Raw genomic sequence first — 22,813 nt, 5'->3', positions numbered from 1 at the left:
TTATATTTTCAGTAGTCTGTAGGATTTATGTTGTGTTTGGTTAATTTCCTGTGATATATTCGTTTGGAAGATTCCCATTGCAGAGTCCAGTGACGCTCCGGAATGGGTCACCGGATCTGTAGTGATGAAATGAACTCCGATGATGCTTTCAAATTGGTCGGAAAAGGATATTATTGTTGATTAGCTGATGTTATCAGAAGGACTTTCTTGGCTACAAAAGTGATGCCAGCATACGGAATGGAGTAGCTCCATTCCTTATATACGTTCAATTGGCCAAAACCCTATATACCTGTTTCCTTCTAAATCTTTAAAGTATGACAGCAAGGGCTCTGGTTCAACAAATATGGTATACATTATATCCCTACCAGTATAGCTTTGCATAAACTGATATCGTTCCCTAAAAGGTAAAAAAGGCTAACCTTACATGGTGTAGCGATTATTTGGATTGCCGTAATGGCAAATGAGAAATTTAGATGGTACTGAGGGGAGTTGTAATTTCCTGAGCAACCTCTGGGGGCACCACATTGACTTTGCTTGTTTATAGGAGCAAAATAAATGATAAAAATCCTATTATCAAGTATTCATAATCTGAAGTTGCTACTTTAGTTAATCATGGAGTTCTTTGCTTTAATAAGAGAATTACTAATCCACTCAGTAAACAAATGATTCAGTAGAAATTGAATTTCTAGACAACAAACGTATCTAGTAAACACACACATACAGTGCTCAGCGTAAATGAGTACACCCCCTTTGAAAAGTAACCTTTTAAACAATATCTCAATTAACACAAAAACAATTTCCAAAATGTTGGCAAGACCAACTTTAATATGCATCTGGTTAACTTATAACGTGGAAGTAAGGTTAATTATAAAAATTTGATTACACATTTTTCAGTTTTACTCAAATAGGGGTGATACCAATTTTTTTTTTTTAGACATTCAGTACTTTGTATGGCCTCCACGATTTTTAATCACAGCACTAAGTCTTCTAGGCATTGAATGAACAAGCTGGCAACATTTTGTTGCATCAATCTTTGTCCATTCTTCAAGAATGTCCTCTTTTAGAAACTGCATGCTGGATGGAGAGTGATGCTCAACTTTTCTCTTTAGAATTCCCCATAGGCGACATACTTGGCCACTGAATCACTTTTATCTGGTTCTTCTTCAGAAATCTAATAGTGGCCTTAAATGTGTGCTTAGGATCATTGTCATGTTGGAAAAGTGCACGACAACCAAGGGCATGGAGTGATGGCAGCATATTTTCTTTCAAAATTGAGCAATACAGCTGTGAATTCATGATGTCATCAATGAAATGCAGCTCCCCGACACCAGCAGTTCTCATGCAACCCCACATTAAGACACTGCCACCATCATGTTTCACTGTAGGCACCATGCATTTTTCCTTGTATTCCTCACCTTTGCGACGCCATACAGTTTTGAAGCCATCAGTTCCAAAAACATTTATCTTGGTCTCATGGCTCCAGAGTACAGAGTCCTAGTAGTCATCTTTGTCAGCATGGGCCCTGGCAAACTCTAGGCGCACTTTTTTGTGCCTGGGGTTTAGGAGAGGCTTCCTTCGTGGACGGCACCAATGCATCCCATTCCTCTGCAGTGTACGCCGTATTGTGTCACGGGAAATAATCACCCCAGTTTGGCTTTTTATTTCCTTAAATAACTGCAGTGAACTTAGATTTCGATTTTCTTCCACCCTTTTCATCAGAAGACGCTGCTGTCGAGTTGTTAACATCCGTGGACGACCTGGACGTCTCTGTGAGATGGTTGCAGTTCCATATTTATTTTTATTTTTGTACCACTTTTGCTACAGTATTCTGACTGATGAGTAAAGCTTTGCTGATCTTCTTGTAGCCATCACCTTTGTTGTGCAAAGAAATTATTTTCTTTCTCAGGTCCTGTGACATTTCCATTCCGTGTGGTGCCATTGCTAACAGCATGAAATGGGAAAGTGTTTTCTTTAAGTAACACCCATTCATAGTCAACAGTCTGCTTGATACCTGTGTAATGAATAATTAGACTCAGCTGTAGACGTTTGTAATCAAAAATTTGGGCTTTGCTCCAGAGACTTTCAGTGGTGTGTACTCATTTTTGCATCACCCTAATTTGAATAAAACTGAAAATTCTGCTCTCTAATAATAATTCATTATTAACCTTACTTTCATGTTATAATTTAAACACATGTTATACAAATTTAGTCTTGTCAATATTTTTGAAAATTGGTTTTGATTTCATTGAAATATTGTTTAAAGTGTTGTTTTTTGTACTCATTTATGCTGAGCACTTTATATCAGTCACAGCCTAACCTATTAATGAAACCGAATAAAAAATGTGAATCAAACCTTATGTGTATATAGAGTGATTCATTTTGAACAGGATGTGATCTCATGTGTGTAGTTTGTGCTCTTTGTGTGTAGTTTTTTCAATATCCGAGTAATTCATGCAAAAGCAATCATTAAAAAACAAACTGTAATGCAAAACGAAGGAAGCCAGCCAGCCACAGACGATAGTCTGACAGATATGATAACTGCTCATGACTTTTATACCTCACATGAGCAGTAATGGCAAATTCAAGCTCATATTGCTTCTTCTCGTAGATCCCACCAACTCAGCGCCACACATCCTGGACAGTTTTGAACGCCGTGAGGTGATGGCTTCTCATCGAGTGGAGCTGCCGTGCAAGGCCTCTGGTCACCCTGCACCCAAGTACCGCTGGCTGAAGGATAACCGGCCCCTGGAGCCTGACACAAGATACCGACAAAGTGTGACAGGGCTGCTCATAGAGAGAACCCAACCCAGCGACACAGGCACATATGTCTGTGAAGTATGGAACGGCTATGGCAATGCTGAGGTGGTTGGCAGGCTCCTGGTGAAAGGTCAGTGCTGAGCGATTGGGGTTACTTTTTATATTCTTACCACCACCATGGAGCTTTTTCCGCAAATTATTTGGAGGCATTGCTGACAATTTATAAATGTTCTTTCTAAATAGGTAAGCACGCGAGTGTGCAGACCAGTAACTGACCTTTTCACAATGTACAAGTTTTCATACAATTTAGAGGGTATTATTGTTACGGTGTGGTCACGGGGCGGCGTGGTGTCTGTCGGCGTGTGAAGTTGAGTACCCAAAATGCAGGGAGGCAGGAGAACCACAGCAGGAGTGCGGGCGAGACTGGCGTGCTTTATTCTACAGAAAACACTAACCAGGGTACTGGTTAATGCTAACGAAACAACAAACTGAAAAGATACAAAATCAAAATGACAGACAGAACTCCGGGGGTGACCGTGACAAGCGGCAATGATCCCACGCCGACTGATCACCACCCAGGAATTAAATACACCCACACTAATTGAATACTAGCCACACCTGGGGCCAGGCACAAGTGGCTGAGGGCCCGGATTGGTCAACCCGCGGAAGGGCTGGAACCCACTCAGGACCAATCGGGACCCTCAACCAAAACCAGATCTTCCCAGACATGACAGTACCCCCCCTTAAGGGACGGATCCTAGACGTCCCAAACAAAAGTCAACGTCGGTAGCGGGACCCGGATGACGGCTCCGGCGTAGAGGCCAGGGGCTGCAGCGGCACAGGCGAACAGGCCAGGGGCTGCAGCGGCACAGGCGGACGGGCCAGGGGCTGCAGCAGCACAGACGAACGGGCCAGGGGCTGCAGCGGCACAGGCGGGCGGGCCAGGGGCTGCAGCGGCACAGGCGAGCGGGCCAGGGGCTGCAGCGGCACAGGCGAGCGGGCCAGGGGCTGCAGCGGCACAGGCGAGCGGGCCAGGGGCTGCAGTGGCACAGGCGAGCGGGCCGGGAGCCGCTGCCGTACGACGTGCGCTGCCGGAACTGGAACTGGTCGCGGGTGTTCCATGAGCGCCGCCGGAATTGGAAGCGGGCGCTGTACGGGCACCGCCAGAACTGGCAACGGGCGCTCAACTAGCGCCGCCGGAAAAACTGGCAACGGGCGCTACGCGAGCGCCGCCAGAACATCGGCAACGGGCGCTGCAATCAGCGCCGCCGGAAAAACTGGCAACGGGCGCTACACGAGCGCCGCCAGAACATCGGCAACGGGCGCTGTACGAGCGCCGCCAGAACTGGCAACGGGCGCTCCACACGCGCCGCCGGAAACTGGAAGCGGGCGCTGCATGCGCACCGCCGAAACTGGAACGGTACCTGCCTCTTGGTCCGCTGGGTCTGTTTATGGTGGGATCATTCTGTTACGGTGTGATCACGGGGCGGCGTGGTGTCTGTCGGCATGTGAAGTGGAGGACCCAAAATGCAGGGAGGCAGGAGAACCACAGCAGGAGTGCGGGCGAGACTGGCGTGCTTTATTTTACAGAAAACACTAACCAGGGTACTGGTTAATGCTAACTAAACAACAAATTGAAAATATACAAAATCAAAATGACAGACAGAACTCCGGGGGTGACCGTGACAAGCGGCAATGATCCCACGCCGACTGATCACCACCCGGGAACTAAATACACCCACACTAATTGGGTAACTACCCACACCTGGGGCCAGGCACAAGTGGCTGAGGGCCCGGATTGGTCAACTCGCGGAAGGGCTGGAACCCACTCAGGACCAATCGGGACCCTCAACCAAAACCAGATCTTCCCAGACATGACAATTATAATAAAAAATATAAATTTGTATTGGTTAATCTGTCCTGTTACACCAAACTTGGGCATTCCTGGTTTAGATGATTACCAGTACCTAAGCATATCATATCTTGTTTATCAAGAAAAACTGCATCTAAACAATTTTTTTGTTACAATGGTTGTATTAAAGCATGCTTGTGATAGTACCCAGAATGTATTTGCTTAAGTGCAATTTATTTTAATTACATTTTTTCATTTATTATGTATTTGTTTAAGTCCTAGTCTGAGTGCACCCCGAGGCCGCTTACCCACTACCACTCTTTAATTTGTTGAATCAAACTCTGCTGTAAACACAGAATTCAAAACTCTGGTGCGAACCCTGACCACTTATTTAAAGTGTGCTCCAAACAATCCCTTCCATGGTAGAAATGAGGGAAAATGTTCTGCCCTTGAACCGTTCCAATTGGCAAAGGATTTGGTGGTCAAAAAAAGCCTGGCGATGACGTGTTCATGATTTTAGCAGACATACAATTAGCATGTTGCCATCATTCTACTGCATTGTTCAGTTGAGATGTCTGTCAGCAGACTTATAGAATGTACCTTTTTACACACCATCTTTAAACTATAGAGACCCTGAAAGTTGTGGTGAGCCCACGGAAGGTGAAGGGCAGTGTTGGCAGCCAGGTTTCACTCTCCTGCGGTGTAACTGGCTCTGAAGAGTCCCAGTTGTCTTGGTATCGCAACGGCGAGCTTATCTACCCCAGTAACAGCGTCCGAATGACAGGCCAAAACAAGGAAAACCTGGTCATGGCCGGAATGGCCAAAAGCGACGGAGGTGCCTATCAGTGCTTTGCCAGACATGGCAAGATGTCTGCACAGGACTTTGTTCAGGTCATATTAGAAGGTCAGACAACCCGCCCCATCATAGTCAATATTTGAAATATGTGAAAAAAATGTTCAGTAATTCTAATTTGCTTTTATGTCGTCTTTGCCTTTTCTCTCTGCTTCTACTACCCAGACGGTACACCAAAGATTCTGGCTTCATTTAGCGAGAAGGTCTACAACATCAACGAGTTTGTGTCGCTATCGTGCACGGTGAAAGGCACGCCAGAACCCAGGGTGACCTGGATGCTAGATGACGAGCCAGTGATACGGGACAGCCGCCACCGCATCTCTTACTACACCAATATTGAGGGCCATGTGGTCAGCCACCTCAACATCAGCCAGACCCAGGTCCCAGATGGAGGGGTGTATCGCTGCATCTGCAATAACTCAGCAGGGGCTGTTTCCTACCAGGCGCGAATAAACGTAAGAGGTGCTTGTCAGATCAACTCTTCCAACCCACCATCACATATACACATCAACGTGTCTTGATTTATTCTGCTGAAATGCTTATTTTAATTGGCCAAGTATTCTATTTTCGGTGGAGGCTTTTTTTCTCTCCATCAGAGTAGAATCAGCAGAGCTTTGAGTGGTTTCACATTTGATTATCAGTCACTACTGACAGCATTATCTTTTTAAATACCTTTCACCCACCCCAGCTCCTGCTGATAGGTTTATACTGGGACACCGTTAGAGTGACTTACTGATTTACTTTACTCTAGTGTATGATGGTAGAGCTATTTGCTCTCTGCAGGGACATGCTTTGCTGGATTGCTGTAGTCATGTAGCAGTGATATTGGCACATTCGAGCTCCCTGTGCCTAATGCATGGGCATTAGTGATTCTCTATTGCAGAAGGTCACCGTCTACACACTGATTGGTTTAACATGATTGTGGTCATTGATGCATGATTTACGGCTAAATAGGGCAATCTGAAAGTGATGTAGAAAGAATGCCAAATGCAGTCAGGCAATGAAGATTTTACTCCAAAGGTGCCAAAGTGTAATGACTGTTTTTCACGTCGTTACCTCCTTAATTGTGCTAAAGAGATGAACAAACTAGAATGCGCCCAAGTTCCAAACACGCTACTGTTTGTAGCTTTTTTCTAACAGGTGATTGCTGTTTGATTGTTTTGTTTTTTTATCGCAATCAATTTGCTCTAAATCTTTTCATGGCACCCTGCCAATCTTTTGACATAAAGAAAGCACAAATATGCATGTTGATCACTGGTCTTTTTTTTTGTTCAAACGCCAACAGTTTAAGAAGTTGCCGACATTTTAAACTGCTATGCGATCATTTAGAAAAAAAAAGAAGCATTACAAGTACATTTCAGGCATGTGGCCGTCGGCATTGATATAAATTACCCCCTTTCTTACACTGGTGAGTGATTCTAAAAGTGATCATACAAAGGCTTTCCAATTTGTACAATCTGGATTAAATTCCCCTTTATGTGTGGTCAAAATGCCATCGAAGGTAGCAGTTTCCCGCAAGTCTGGCCTTGTCTTATTTAGGTACGTTAGCCACCTAGCATCTGCTAATTTGCCGGCACCGCCGTCATTTATGCCATAAAGAGTCTTCTTTATGGTGCTGGTCTCTTATTAAATTCAACTGTGTACTGTAAATAATTTGTAGCACTATCAAATGAAACCGATTATTTCCCCCACATTTTGCATGTGGTAGGAAGTTAGCTTCAGGAAAGTTAGCATCTGCTGATTCAGCCACCATGTACAAAAGTGCCCGATCATGTCTTTCACCTTTATTTAATAACCTATACAATCGGGCTACATCTACACGACTAACTGATTCAGCAATTGACTCACCTGATATGAAGTGATCATCTCTACACAAGCAATGAGGAGGATCCCAAATCCTTGTCTTGTTGTTCACCCTTTTTATTAGGGATGTAACGATGGCTCGAAAATGTATGTAATATTGATGTAAACTGCTTAAAATATGCATCAATTTAAAAAATAAAAGCAATTCACAACACCCTGTTAACTGTTAGGCCTTGCGTAGTTTTTCATAATTTCTAGCTTTACGGGTCTAGCTAGACCCTTTTTAAGGACGAACATGTTTTTGTAGATATCTGGTGTTGTTTGGCGGGTCTTCGTAGACACCATTATAAACTTGGTTAGATCTTTGTAAGAAATCAATTGAATGTCTTAAGTTTTGTAATGAGGCAATTTATCATCTGTGAGTTTATCGTCTGTGGCCGTACTCGCGATGAAATACGTATCGCTGATGTAGTTCTTGATCTTATTAGTCCTATGGGGTTGAGGATTCGGGACTTCCGACTTCCTGGTTTTCACAAATCAGCTTTGTTTCCGTTTCCTGTTTGCGATGTGTCGACGAGTGCGAGTGTGTAGTGTGTATTTCTCAGTTGTCCAAAGGCCCCACCCCATTGGCGGGAGCGCGGAGGGGTGTGGGTGCAAGGGTTTGAACGCGGCCATCAGTGGCCGGAAACTACGCTGATGTGTGAAACCGGAAGTCGGAAGTCCGTGCCATCTACCCCATAGAGGGTCTCATTGTTACTCTTGTTGAGCAGACAGCTGTTTAGTCTTTGTCATTTGATTTTAATTTGATTTGATTTGTCTCAAACCAGCACAGCAATAAAAACATAACAGAGGAAAGAAAAATATAACATGCAAGTTTGAGACGGAGCAGAAAGAAGTGAAACTTATCATGTTAGTCCATACACAAGTATTTCATTACAAATTAGAAGATTAAAAGAAATTTAAGGACAACCTCCTTGTGAAGGAAAATAGTAAAATAATCAACAGGAATCAACAAAGCTTCTAAAGCTTCAATCTACATACTGTCTCGCAACACAAAGCTGAGAATGTGTTGCGAGGGCAGAATATTAAAATTAACCACCAAGCACTGATAACAAGACAAAAATGTAGTTAAACAGTCAAAATTATTAGTTCATTTTCAAGTTATTTACAAAGGAAACATAAAGTTACAAAATGTTAATGTTTGTACACAAGGACAAAATGAAGATGTTAAAATAAAAACTGATTTTGGTTATTAAATTAATCATAAAAAATAAAAGCACAAAAAAATCGAATCGAATCAGAAATCGGGAACTGAAAATCTAATCGAAAAGGGCTTGAGTGAATCGTTACATCCCTAGTATTTATCGCTGCTATGATCCATTGCCTACGCATTGGCTTCTCTTTTGGTAGCCTGGAGAATGCTCTATCCTTTTTTTGCTTCTTCTTTTGTGGGAGCTGGTCCACAACAGCTGTTTATTATTGTTAAAGTGTGGCGTTTGCCGTTTACTCAAAGTGGCGGAAGCGTTTTCTGTATTGCCAAAATGGCTGCGCTAACGCCCATTTTGGTATGCGTGACGTCAACATCGGGATCTCTATTGTCTCTATTTTAAAGCTCCAGTTATAAAATGGCACGTGGATTTTATGATAGCTGTATCGCTGATGTTTAGAATAAACTGATCTGCGTAAAAATCGCGAAATAATTCAATTCAATTCAACTTATTGGAGCCAATCACATGGCTTGCTTTATAGCTAATACTTTGAATATCTATGGTCTGCAAATCTAGCTTACTGTACCAAGTAGCATGCAGGAAAACCCACCCCAACATTCAGTATGTTTGCTGCGAGGACTATAGTATTTGCTACATTACAACACCAAAGTGTGCATAACCGACCCAGATTCTTCCGTTGGCCGCAATGCAGCGTGATATTCTACTTAAGGTAAGCTATTTGAAACTTCAAAGAACAATTATTTCGTAGTTAGAACAATGTGGCAGCATTGTGTCTGCTGGTCATAGTAATAAGTTTTAAAATAATAGTAAGTCAGGCTTTGTAAAACGCTTTGTACACCATATTGTGTACCTAAAGTGTTATCAATTTAAGTCTAAATAAATTTTCCAGGAAATACGTCTTTTTTCCCCCCTTGAAAATACGTTATATTAGGTTACGAATCCAACCAGAATTTGTTTGCTGACGTTGTCGGTACAATTAGCGAATCAAGATTTTAGGAGCGAGTCCAGCCCCTAACAGTTTGTGAACCCATTACGTGTTATTAGCATGATTAAAAAATAAAATACAAATTTTAAACCTACAATTGTTCTCTTTGTGTTGTGCATAATGTATCTCTTAATTTTCCACAGTCAGAATGAATCAAGGCATGTAAAATTTGTGGTAGGTTAAAAACACATTATACAGCTAACGTCTGCACAGCCCCCCTGCCTCAAAATCAATTTAAGAGGGTTGTTTCTCCAATGTGTCCTTCAAGGGCCTGCCAGCATCAGACCAATGAAAAACCTCACTGCTATCGCTGGGCGGGACATGTACATTCACTGCCGTGTCATCGGCTACCCTTACTACTCCATAAAATGGTACAAGGACTCCAATTTGCTACCGTACAACCACCGCCAGCGGGCCTTCGAGAACAACGGCACCCTTAAGCTGTTTGACGTGCAGAAGGACGTAGACGAAGGCGAATACACGTGCAATGTGCTTGTGCAGCCTCAGCTCTCTACACACCAGAGTGTCTATGTCACTGTGAAAGGTATGGATTCCATCTGACACACTCAACATATGATTAGTCATGTATCAATATTGAAACGTCACAATACAATATTATGAACTTCACAATCCGGTTATTATCACAATATTGTGGGGAGGATGGCTATATGAAAAAAAGCTCACTATACTATACTGTATAAAAAGTCATGATCTTGAAAAAAAGCACAATACTGTACTGTATTGTGTTTTGTACATAACAACGGTGCCAGTGACAAAAAATAAGCTTGACCATTAATTTTATTGTCATGTCCTCCGACTGACCCAACAGCCTAAACACGGTCTATGTAGTTCACAATGCTGTGATCGGCTGAAGCAAGTGAAAAATCATGCTTTTGTATGTAGATGTTGAAAATTGTTGCTAGTCTGACTGATTTAAGGGAGTCATAACCACTGCAGTGTTTATTTTTCTCCATGTGAGAAATAATCAGACCAAAGTTTCTCTCTGGACTGTTTAATTTAAATTTGCTTGTGTGGGTGTATGTGTGTGGATGTGGTTTCTGGAGAACAAAAAATACAAATAAAATTAACATGAGCAATTGCATGTAAATTTATCATCTATACAATGCTAATTAACTGAGGTCATAATTATACATATAGTTCAAATAGTACAGGTAACATTAACTTCTATGCAATTAACAGTGAATATTGAGGCACTTACTTGCTAATGCACGCGCACACATTGTGATTCGAGTCCATTTGTGGAGGAACTCAAAAGTGTTACGTTCCCCTTCATCTGGCGATTAGCGTTGGTCTTAAACAAAGGTGGCCAAAATGCCTAATTAAAATTAAACTGTACTAATAAACTAACCACCAGAGGGTGCTGGAACTGCACAAATTGAAAACACGCTGGCTTTTTTAACATGTGTGCGTCCTGTACGATATATTGTTTGAACATCGCGATTGCGATGTGCGTATCGCAGGACGTGTGATGTTAATATCTTTTTTTTTTCTTTTTTTAGAACAAGCAAATGTTTGTTTTGCTTCATAAAAACAGCAAGCAAGCTACTCCGTGCTCTGCACAGGCCATCTCGCTCTCCCCCTCCCTCCTACTAATCAGTCTCCGGCGGCCCCTCCACTCTCATAGCTACTGCTCGAAAACACTACAGGCGACATGCAGGACAAAACGCGGTAAAAGCGACAGTGGATTAAGTCCCCAAAAGAAAGTCAACATCCGAAATATGGAAGTATTTCTGTTATAAAAAAGAAGATACAGAACAAAAAAAATCCTCTGCCAACAGTGTCTCGCCGCTGTTGCCGCAACAAGAGGAAATACAACTAACTTGTCCGACCATTTGAATTGCCACCGCAAGCCCCTGTATTACCAGTTCAAACTAAGAAGTGAGACACGAGGTGAAACTTCATCTACTCAAAAAACAATTACAGACACCTTTGCCAGCATAACACCTTATGGTAAGAAGTCCAAACAGCACCGGCAAATCACGGATGGAATAAATTTTTACCTAGTGAAAGATATGGTGCCATTTAACACTGTAACAAAAGAGGGGTTTAAAAAAAGGATCCACACGCTCGACAAGCGGTATGAAATGCCATCGGGCAAACAATGCTGCAAACATGGTGAGGGCAGCTGCCTTAAACGAGTGGACCAGGCTGCAGTGCTTTGGGCACAGATTGCATCTTGCAGTTGGTAAGTTAATAACAGTCAATGGTTAATATTAATATTTATATAATAATAATAATAATAATAATAATAATAATAGTTAAAATGTCTAATTTATGGTCTAAACAAATCTTATTACATTTAAGATAAGACTTATCACCTAAAAAGTAACTTGTTTTTAAACAATTTGCATCAATTATAATGCTAATGATAATAATAATTTAATTAGACATAAGACAAATATTTGTGGTAAGATGTAGAGTTTTTGCATTAGAATAAAACGTTAAAGGAGTAGCCCACCCCCAAAATGACTTTTTTCTATTGATTACTCATGCCATGGAGACTTGAGTACAGTACAGTAAAAAATATACATATATTTGTCACATTCCTATGACAAAAATTTGATTTGAAAAAAATTCCCCCCATTCATTACAATGCAAATACCTAATTATTTGAAATTATGAATACAATGGTGTCATGGTGAGTTAAACAAATTCTTCCCAAACAGCTATTCAAGTCATCTGGTGAAAATGATTATATTTTTAATAGCGCAATATATCGCAGACCCCCCAAAAATCGCAATGTCAGTTTTTTCCAATATTGTGCAGCCCTAATCCCTACATACGATGCTAGTAAAACAGAGTAACGGCAACATTAATCCGTCATGTTAATTACCAATCCCACTTTATCATTCCCTGGGATTTAAGATCCACCAACAATAAAATGAGCCTGCTTTATCAGTCTGCATTCAGATACTGCAGTGTCATACTTTCATGTTAGCAAACTCAGATATACGTGGCATGTGTGACAACCTGTAAAAAATATTTTCACTGATAACAACACACCCTATCCATCATCCCACCCAGTTTATCAAGGCTCATCTGAATATTCAGTGATGCCTAGCAGAGCGAGATGACGATAACCTCACACAGCTTTCCTTCTACAATGACACTGCATAATTTGAAATGCTGGCTTGGCAACCCCTCTTTTCCCTCTCTCACGCTCTCAGGCAGGTCTTGACGTGCTAACAAGCTTGCAAGAGTGGAATCACACAACGTAGACAACGCTACGCCGCCATTCCCCCAACTAATTTGCTTCCAGGCTGCTTAGCATTCCACCGCTGCAGAGAGGGAATCCCCAGGAGCCCATTATGTCTATTTTGTAGTGAATTAAATAAGCGTTGAATTGCTGCTTATTTAAATGTTATTTGAAATCTTTCATTTTGATCTGGTTCTCATGATGGCTACAGTGTCCCCAGGGGGCTAAGAGAAAAAAGTATTGTATGCATGTAGAAAAACAGAAAATCAGATACTTCAGAGGTTGCATTTTAATGTTTTGATACTGTGTGAAAAGTGTTGACCTTCAGGCAGAGCATCTAAAATTGTATTTCTTTTGCACAGTCCCACCTACCATCCACCCATTTGAGTTCCCTCGGTTTTCCATTGGGCAACGAGTCTTCATCCCCTGTGTGGTCATGTCGGGTGACCAGCCGGTCTTCATCACATGGCAGAAGGACGGGCGGCCGATCCCGGCCAGCCTTGGAGTAACTATTGACAACATAGATTTCACCAGCTCACTCCGCATTTCCAATCTCACTCTGATGCACAATGGCAACTATACATGCATCGCACGCAACCAGGCTGCAGCTGTGGAGCATCAAAGTCAGCTCATCGTCCGAGGTAAGCATACAAAACTTTAGCTCAAGTGGAAAGTCTACACAACTTAACTCATTTGCCCAAAAATTTATAAAAACGTTCAATTTTAAATATTGCCATTTTTGCCATGGTCTCAAAAATTTATTAAAAAGTCCATACGTTTTTTTTTTTATGTTTTTTTTATTTTTAATGCTAGAACATATAGAAGGCTTTGATGCAGCCTCTGAGTATAAGAGATCAGCCAGGGCCATGTTGCAACAAGCTTTTTTTGCCTGTGTTTTGAACAGGTTTGTGAATAATGATGAAACTTAGCTATATTTTAATGCTAATTGCTACAAAACGGAAACAGATACAAATATAAGTTTTTTTCTGATAAAAGAAGAGACTCTAATCTTTTGGTAGGTTCAACGTTTTAATAGCAATAGAACACAATATTCTGTGGGCCTTGCAAAACCAAGTGTCAAAATCTAGTAAAACAACCGGGAGCGAAGGGGGTTGCTTCAGTGACAATGGCTGGGAGTGAATGAGTTATGGTCAGATCATCTACCTACAATCGTTCAAAAACAAAAAAAATTAAAAAAGTGAAGTATCCCTCATAAATGAAAGAGTTCAATGTGTTAATTTGAAGAAGATGTAGCCTAATCCAATCTCATGGATGTTTTATTTGCAGTTCCTCCGAAATTTGTGGTGCAACCAAAAGACCAAGATGGCATCTACGGTAAAGCTGTGATTCTGAACTGCTCGGCTGAAGGCTATCCTGTCCCTACCATCCAATGGGAATACTCCAAAGGTAAAAAACAAAAAAAGAAGCATGACCTTCCTGCGATATATTGTCTATAGACCTTTTGCACGTGACATCACAGCCTTCATTTGAACGCCCCCCTCCGGCACACTGGACGGCAAAATAACCATGTGCATCTATTGAAACCGTTGAAACTCGTAAGCATATAGTCTTGTATCTAATTGATTACCTTCTAAAATGGTCATATATTGCTGTGTGGCAGCTTGTACTAATAGACAAGAGTGTAAACCAAACTTTTTATCACATACTTGCTGATGAAGATAAAAGATGGATGGATAGCAAGTGAAAGGATCACTGCTTATATATTTTACTACCAAACATACACTAATAAAGATTGTAACATAGGTGTCGAATTACAACAGCGTGTTTTAAATCACATTAACGAACCAAATAATTACCGTCCACTCCAATGGCACATATATTAGTTCAATATAGGACGGAATGTGTAAAAAAAAAAAGGACATTCTAAAACGCTTCAGTTAAAAAAAAGCTTAATGTTAGAAAATGAGCAATTGCCACCAAAATTCACATCCACTCCGAAAATATCAAAACAATTGCCACCAACATTTGCCAATGAAAATTCACGCGATTGGTCATAGTTTTCTAACATTAAGCCACGTTAAGTTTTTATTTTTATTTTTTTAACATTAAGCACTTTAGACTGTCCTGAGTTTTGGCAACATTAAGCCACTCCATAATGAACGTTAAAAATAATACATCAGTTACATGTTAAACATGTTTATGTTTATGTATCTTGTCAGCGTAGCATCTCATCCCGGAGACCCAGCCAGCGCCCAAAAAACGAAGCTTTTAAATCAGCTCCAGTGTAAGGGGATACGCTGTTGGCTACATGGTATAGGTTGTGCGGGGTGTGATTTTATTAAATCAGTGAACACAGCAGGTGATAGAAGGTAAGGTCTGTTTCCAAACTAGCAATCTCCAACTTCTGTAAATATCGCACTCTATGTGTCAGGTTTAGTCAACCTAGAACATTTAATAAACAACAGACCAGGAAGGAAGACAACAGATTTGAATTATTTTTGCTCGCGAGGAAAACAGATTAGGACAATCTCCTACCCGTTCTGGAGCACAGTCCGCCGAATCTCGTCTTTTTATTAGGTAGGCCCTGGTTACATAGCCTATTACTGCTCTAAAGGGTTTGGGGTCGTACATAGCAGCCACCTGCCAATCTTCACGGATATGACTCATTGCGCAGACAATAATAGACGTTTTTCTTCAGCGCGGAAAAGTCCAGTCAAAGTTCACAGTTCAACCGTAAAATGTTCCAGCCGCTGTCTTGTTAAGTTTCAGTTCCTGTTTTGCAACTGCAGCTTCTTTTCTCCACAGACGACCCCAACCCACATAGTTCAAACATAGGGTCACAATGTTGAATAAATTCACAATGTTGAATAAATACTTTGCAATTACTAATAAAGTAAATATGGGATAACTTATGTACATTTATTCTAACACTATGAGCCCCGACTAAATGACACTTCTACCGACAAGCAAACTTCAGTCGAACTAGTAGATGTCATGGCTAGATGGGCAATAATAACTTCTAATTAGTATGATAACAGTTGCTAAGTCACTCCGTTTTCCATCCATTTCAATTCAACATTCATTCACATCTGCCATCCACACTGATGAAGTTACGTGATCACGTGAAGTAGGTGCAAAAGGTCTGTACCACACATACCTAAGCAAGTTATTCTGGTTACGGTATGTATATTTTTTGCCCTACAAACAGACATAAGATTAACTGCCATGAGGTTGAGTGTATAAACCACCCACTCAAATCTAAATAAGGGCTAAGAGATTAGAAACACATATTAACAAAAAAATACCTTTCTGTGGAAGTAGAAAATATGTACCGGTACACAGGGCAGGGGCAGAATTACCATTGAGTAAACACAGGCAAGTGCCTGCTACTTTAAGATATTTAAGGGCCCACAAATGTCTCATAAAAAAATATTAATAAAGTTTCTTTGATATATAGTTGTCATCAGTGTTTTGGTTTTAATTTCTGCGCTTGAAAGCACATTAAAACAATGTTTGGCCTATAAAGATCATTTAGAATGCTCCCCCTCCCTTCTCATGCAATGGACTATCTTCAAGGGTAGCATAATAAAACAAACATGGTTGGCGAGGTGGGAGGAAAATTTAGTTATCCCAATATTATCACTATTTTACTGTATTTGAAGGTATACCACACCTCAGGAGGATTGATGAATAAGTATACATAATTATAGTATAAAAATTAGCACAAGCGTTTCCCTGCTTTTGTTACGGTGTGGTCACGGGGCGGCATGGTGTCTGTCGGCGTGTGAAGTGGAGGACCCAAAATGCAGGGAGGCAGGAGAACCACAGCAGGAGTGCGGGTGAGACTGGCGTGCTTTATTTTACAGAAAACACTAACCAGGGTACTGGTTAATGCTAACTAAACAACAAACTGAAAAGATACAAAATCAAAATGACAGACAGAACTCCGGGGGTGACCGTGACAAGCGGCAATGATCCCACGCCGACTGATCACCACCCGGGAACTAAATACACCCACACTAATTGGGTAACTAGCCACACCTGGGGCCAGGCACAAGTGACTGAGGGCCCGGAATGGTCAACCCGCGGAAGGGCTGTAACCCACTCAGGACCAATCGGGACCCTCAACCAAAACCAGATCTTCCCAGACATGACAGTTTTGAAGCTACCAGATTATTTATCATATACCGCTGGCGTTGAGCGGAATCCTCATCACTTCTCAGGAGACCCTAAAAATGGCATGTTTGTTCTACCGTTAGCGTTGAATTCTCAATGACAGCAAGCCATTTTGAACACTTTCGATTGGTCAAGAATGTATAAAAATAACATTTACATGTGTTGATAGATTTGTGAAAATAAGAAGAAATTTACCACATATGACATAGGATGTTTCGGTCCGACACCACCAATTAATATGTAAAATGAAAAAGGCACTATATTGTACTTACTTTCCCATAGGTGCTGGAGTCCCTCAATTCAAATCCATCGCTCTCAACTCAGGCTTTCGCATTGAGGTGCTGGTTAATGGCTCATTGCTCATCAAACACGTGTTGGAAGAAGACAGTGGTTTCTACCTATGTCGAGTGAGCAATGATGTTGGGGCTGATGTCAGCAAGTCCATGTACCTCAATGTCAAAAGTAAGTCTTGTGGATAAACAACATCTGTTCCCACACCTGTTCCCATTGTTCCCACAAAAAATTTAAGATTTGAAAATTACATAACTCTCACCTAACCCAAGCACATAGGCTAAAGCGAGTTAAGTTTGATTTTTGTTTGTGACTGTTCACCAGTCCACAAAGTTGTCATGGTGCTTGCTCTATGCTTTTTGTGTCAATAGGTGGGTTTCCATCCACCCAATTGTATTGCAAAAATAAAACTGAATGGAAACGCTAGAAATTCCAAAAAGGGCCCAAAATTCGCAAAAAAAAAAAGTTTTACGCTTTTGCGCTGATATTGAAGCGAATCGAAAAAAATAAAATTACGATTTTGGCTATGGAAACAGATTTTGCGAATAAACGCTGGCAAGACCGGAACCACGTTGCACGTTTTGACCGGATGTTACATCACACGTACGTTTGTAGTCACAAAGCAATGTCGGATGAAAAAGTAAGGTATGTTTGGGGGGACGATGAAACAGAAATCTTTTTGGAATTAATTAAAGAAGCGACTATTAATGCCATTTGAGATGGAAAACAGCAAAGAAACACTACGGTTTCTCAAGGTAAATGCTGGTGTGGTGGATCTGGCATGCATGAAAACCTCCACTAAAGAAGGGAGCCGTTGACCCCGGCCAGGACAGGGCAAGCACAACTCCCAAGGGCTTCCCAGGCTGCCACAGTGCCAGGGCGCGACCCCCGGCCCCCGCAAACCCAGGAGCCCGGAGCACCCCTCATCCCAACCCGGCCCGCGGCCCAAGCCCAACGCAGCAGAACGGGGCACGGCAGGCCCACCAGGCACCTCACCGGCCCACAGCCCCCGCTTCACCCACTCTCACCCGCCACCCACCACAACGCAGCCCTCCAAACCCCAGAACCCCCCCCCCCCCCCCCCCCGCCCCCTCATCCAGCCACCCGGCGAAGAGGGAGAGGCGGCAAGAGGGGAGAGGAAACCACGGTGCACTCCGGAGGTCCACACGCCCAGAACCCTGTCGCCGGGCGCGGAGCGACGAACACCAGGGAGAGCACCCCAACGCAGCACCCCCCAAGAGAAACAGGAAACGGCCGAGACACAGCCGCCACCCAGCTGCCAAGAGAGGGGCAGAGCCGCCCACGCCCGGCCAGGAGGAACAGCACCTAGAAAGTTAACCAACAAGCATGCAGTAATTCAGAATATTAACCCTTAGTGCCCATTGGAAGTGATTCTACGTACGTAGACCATGTTTGTATAAATTATTATATAAGCAGTTTTTACATTAAAATGTGATTTATGAGGAGGTTAAACCGTTGGTCGATATTCAGAGTTTGTTAATTTTTCCAGTTAACAAGAATGAGTGCATAACCATAAAGCATTAAAATAAGTGTCGGCAGTGTTTTGTGAACACTTGAGACAAATGTTGGAGTCGGAGAGTCCCATTTTCTTCATCCTGTATTGAGTAATAATGTGTTTTATGAATCATTTTATATTGGATAAGTTGTTTTGTCATTTTAAATGCGTTTTCACAAACTTGAATCCAAAAGTCAGATTCCGGAGCTATAGACAGGTCTGTCTCCCACTTTGAGATGGGTAAATAATTTTTTTCTGTGTACGAAAGTAACATGTATTTTTGAGAGGTTTTTTGTTGTTGTCGGAGAAAGCTCTGTAATATCTTTAGCTAAAACAGGCGGTTGGAGCGTACCCCGAATTGTTGGAGTTTGTTTCTTTACCATATTTTTAATTTGCAGATAATGTTAAAAAAATATATATATATTTTGTATTTTTGGAGCAAGTTTGTATATGATATAAACATTATCTGAGAAAAGATGGTGGAGATGTGTAATTCCTTTCTGCAGGTTTTTTCAGCGATTATTCCCCACTGAAGGCCCTGGAGTTCAGTTGCAGCACATTTAATTGTCTTCATGAAACCTGTAAACACAAAAATATGTCGCTACATACACTGTAGTGCCGTTATAAATGAAAGTGCATCAAATTATTTATAACAACATTTAGACAAAAATAAGAATTAATGTTCACACTTGTGCATGAAGTATAATAAAAACGAAACCTTCGGCTTCCTGCCTGATAATAAGCGAAGTGCACATCTCGGCGGCGCTGTACATTATGGGTAGGCCGGCTAACATATTTTCATTAAGAACTAATGGGATACAATGGAAGGAGCTCCTACTTTGAAATTTGTTGTAAAACTGAAGAGATATTGTATGTTTTGCTACTACGCCTATATGCTTTTCATGAATATCCTCCAGGAGAGCCTCTAAAATGTACTCAGTGTGGCGCCAATATCGAGTGCATGAAGAGTACATGCCGGACAAAGAGAGTTGAAATGCGCAAATGGTGTGGTGCTGCTCTGTGGGGTTGTGGCAGAGACACAATACTGTACCATAATGTATGATGGGGCACGCACTTAAATATTAAATATTAACTTGCACGCAAAATACAGCTTTTATGGACATCAGTCAGCCTTTGTTCGTATCTGCGAATGTTCGTAACTCGGATGTTCGTAACTAGAGGACTACTAGGGCGGGGGTAATATTCAGAGGAAAAAACTCACAGATCTGCCACTTTATAAACTCACAAATTTGCCACTTTATAAACTCGCACATTTTCAAGTTTTTTCTAGCAAATTTGCCACTTTCTAAACTTGCAAATTTGTGACTTTATAGACTGGCAAATTTGCAAGTTTATTAAGTGGCAGATTTGCGAGAAAAAAACTCTGAAACTTATGAGAAATACACGTAGATACTACTCGGATGTTTGTGCCATTACTTTTCACATAAGGAGATAGTAATGGCTTTAACCATATCATGTTAAGCATTGACACTTTGAAGCGTTGGGTACTGCCAGCGGCAAAGACGCCTTGCTTTGTGATGGTCTACATCCTGAGGATCAAGCATTTAAGTTAGTTTGTTAAAATAAATATTTACTTGTACATTTATGTTTTCAGAATTATTATTTACACATTCATACATTTTGGTATGTATTTGTACAAGTAGCTAAGTTGATGTGTCGAATCTGCTGCTCTTCGTGATTCACTTGCATTTACCTTAAGTATGCTAGCTTCTGATCAGTTAGTGTTAGTCAGCTGATAGGGAAGGGATCAGGAAGTGTTGTCGCTCTAACTGCAGTATATGAGTAAAGTTTAAATTAAGAATGAATCCGTCTTCATCCTGCCTTTTCATTTTATAAACAGTGTTGCATTAACCACCAACGAATACACATGGCCCTAATAACGCCGTCGTAAAACAGACTGCCTTAAAAAAAATAAAAAATAATCAGTGAGGTCCAGAAAGACTTATTTCTATATAGAAAAATAACAAGCCATTCGATTAAGACTTTTATTTTTCAAATAAAAATTACTGGTTGTCAATTTTATGTTAAGCGGGGCTGGCGGCATCTGTTGAATGTAACTAATAAAGTAATTTGTAGTTTTAAAACCAAGTAATCAGTAACAAGGTAATTGTCATTGCACATAATTACAGCTACAAAACTTAGAAGACCATAATAAATCTCAGATATCCATACATACTACTTGCTATGCCGTATTTTTAGAAATACAGTTCTTTAGGTTGATAAGAATACAATCCTTTTGGTGAAATTTGATTACAGTATACTGTAAGACAGCTAAATGCACAGTATTCAATGTGTACAGTAGAACATGTCTGATAGATTGAGCTAGTGACAAGGCTGTTGATTTATGTGTGTGAATGTGTGATTCACAACCAGTCTGTTGAGGCTTGTCACTCATTTCGACCAACCACAACGAGCTGAAGCTTGTGCCCTTGTGGCTCTTTTTAAGTCACAGCAGAGTACTCCCTGCTGAGCTCCTCTCTATGTCTGCCAGCCTCAAACAAACAACAAGCTAACACTCCTCATGTCCTTTCTTGTCATGACCCATCATAGGAATATGCATACACTCTGAAACATCTTCATTAATTAGTCATGCCAACATTGTTTACAGTGAAATTTATTTAAATGTACAAATTATTATTTTACTATGGCCATGGGGTATACGCCACGGAGGAGGCGAAACTTCCAACCTCCGTGTTTTCACACATCAGCTTTGTTTCCGGTTCTGGTTTGCGATGTGTGGGCCGCGTCCCAGTACTTGCGCTTCTATGGCAAGCCCTTTTTCTATATCCTTGATATCAGACAGTGTTTCTCACTAGTTCAGTCTTTGTCAGCACTAGTTGGACAATATTCACACTGGCTATGCACTTTGTTATACTAGTTGCACAGAAACTCTGACTAGTCACAAATTTTCAGCAACGTGTTAATTAGTCAAACGGGAATTCTTCTCACTAGTGACATGTGTCCTATGATTTCCTTGCACTAGTTAGGTTGTGAGAGCTGAAACACCCACTAGTTAACGGGTGAAAGACAAAACACTGACAAGTAACTAGTGATCGGTTCTTGAAGTCTACATGTTGAACTAGTGACACACAAATTTTTACTAGTTAACTAGTGATGCCCCAAATATCCACTAGTTACACTAGTGAGACATTAGTGAGGCACAAAACGTTCACTAGTAGAACTAGTGGATGCCAACATGCTCACTAGTCAACCAGTTACACCCAAAAAAATACTGAGGAGGTGGGGCAGACGTGCATCCAGGATTCCTATTGGCTCTGCAGTTAAAATACACCAATCAAGATTCCGATTTTGTCATTATCCCACCCCCTTTAATTGCATGTTTTACACTAGTTTACAATTTGTCCTGAGGAATTGGAGCTCGTTAACAAGTGGATGCCTATTACGGTTACATGTTAACTAGTGAATGCAGAAACCCAGACTACACAAATACTTGCATCTATTTGGACCTTACAAGCGAACTAGTGAGGCTCAAAATGTTCACTAGTTAACTAGTAAATGCAGAGATATCCATTAGTTACACAACTTGGGCTCATTATGATGCAACTTGTTAACTCGTGAAACACGTGTTTTCCTACAAGTACACTATCTGGGTACAGAGTGAGTAACTAGTGACAGAGATTTTCTTATCACTAGTTTACTGGTAGAAGGTATTTTGTCTCACGGGTCAGCCTCAAGACTGAACTTGTACAGACTTTGACTGTGCAAGTTTCATACAATTGCTCACTAGCTGGCATGTGCACACAACTAGTTAACCAGTGAAAATAATTACATTTCACTATTTGACATGTTTGCCAGTTACAACACTTTTCAAGTTCACTAGTTGTGTGCACATGTCAACTAGTAAGCATTTTTGTTAAACCAGTATGATGTAAATGGCGCCTATTATATTAGAAGCATCAACTAGTGCAACAAAATTCACTACATGTTAAAAAATTATGACAGTTTGAACATTGGAAATGTTTAAACAAGAGAGAAATGTGAGAAAATGTAAATGCCTCGATGAGAAAAGTGTATAAACTGTGTGGTGAGTGGTTTTACTGGCTCAAAACATTTATAATAAATGTAAAACATCAAGCTAACTACTTCGCAGATTTCATTTATTGCGGGTATTTTTTGGAACCTAACCCCAGC

General features: G+C 41.1%; 1 protein-coding gene across 2 annotated transcripts in view; it reads left to right on the top strand.

Annotated features, from left to right (window-relative positions):
- dscama (Down syndrome cell adhesion molecule a) overlaps positions 1-22,813 on the top strand; it is a 187,905-nt gene that overhangs the window by 119,230 nt on the left and 45,862 nt on the right. For both annotated transcript variants that reach the window (XM_086057565.1, XM_086057564.1), the window contains exons 5-11: positions 2,609-2,887; positions 5,238-5,513; positions 5,628-5,924; positions 9,748-10,023; positions 13,059-13,337; positions 13,984-14,103; positions 17,116-17,295. In XM_086057565.1, coding sequence (XP_085913691.1) covers positions 2,609-2,887; positions 5,238-5,513; positions 5,628-5,924; positions 9,748-10,023; positions 13,059-13,337; positions 13,984-14,103; positions 17,116-17,295 — 1,707 coding nt within the window. The remainder of the gene's footprint in view (positions 1-2,608; positions 2,888-5,237; positions 5,514-5,627; positions 5,925-9,747; positions 10,024-13,058; positions 13,338-13,983; positions 14,104-17,115; positions 17,296-22,813) is intronic.

The sequence above is a fragment of the Leptonotus elevatus genome, chromosome 16 (assembly GCF_054856555.1).
Source record: "Leptonotus elevatus isolate MCC_2025b chromosome 16, RoL_Lele_1.0, whole genome shotgun sequence".
In the NCBI taxonomy this organism is placed as follows: Eukaryota; Metazoa; Chordata; class Actinopteri; order Syngnathiformes; family Syngnathidae; genus Leptonotus; species Leptonotus elevatus.
The sequence above is the reverse complement of the archived record's forward strand: the minus strand, read 5'-3'. Positions and strand labels throughout refer to the sequence as shown.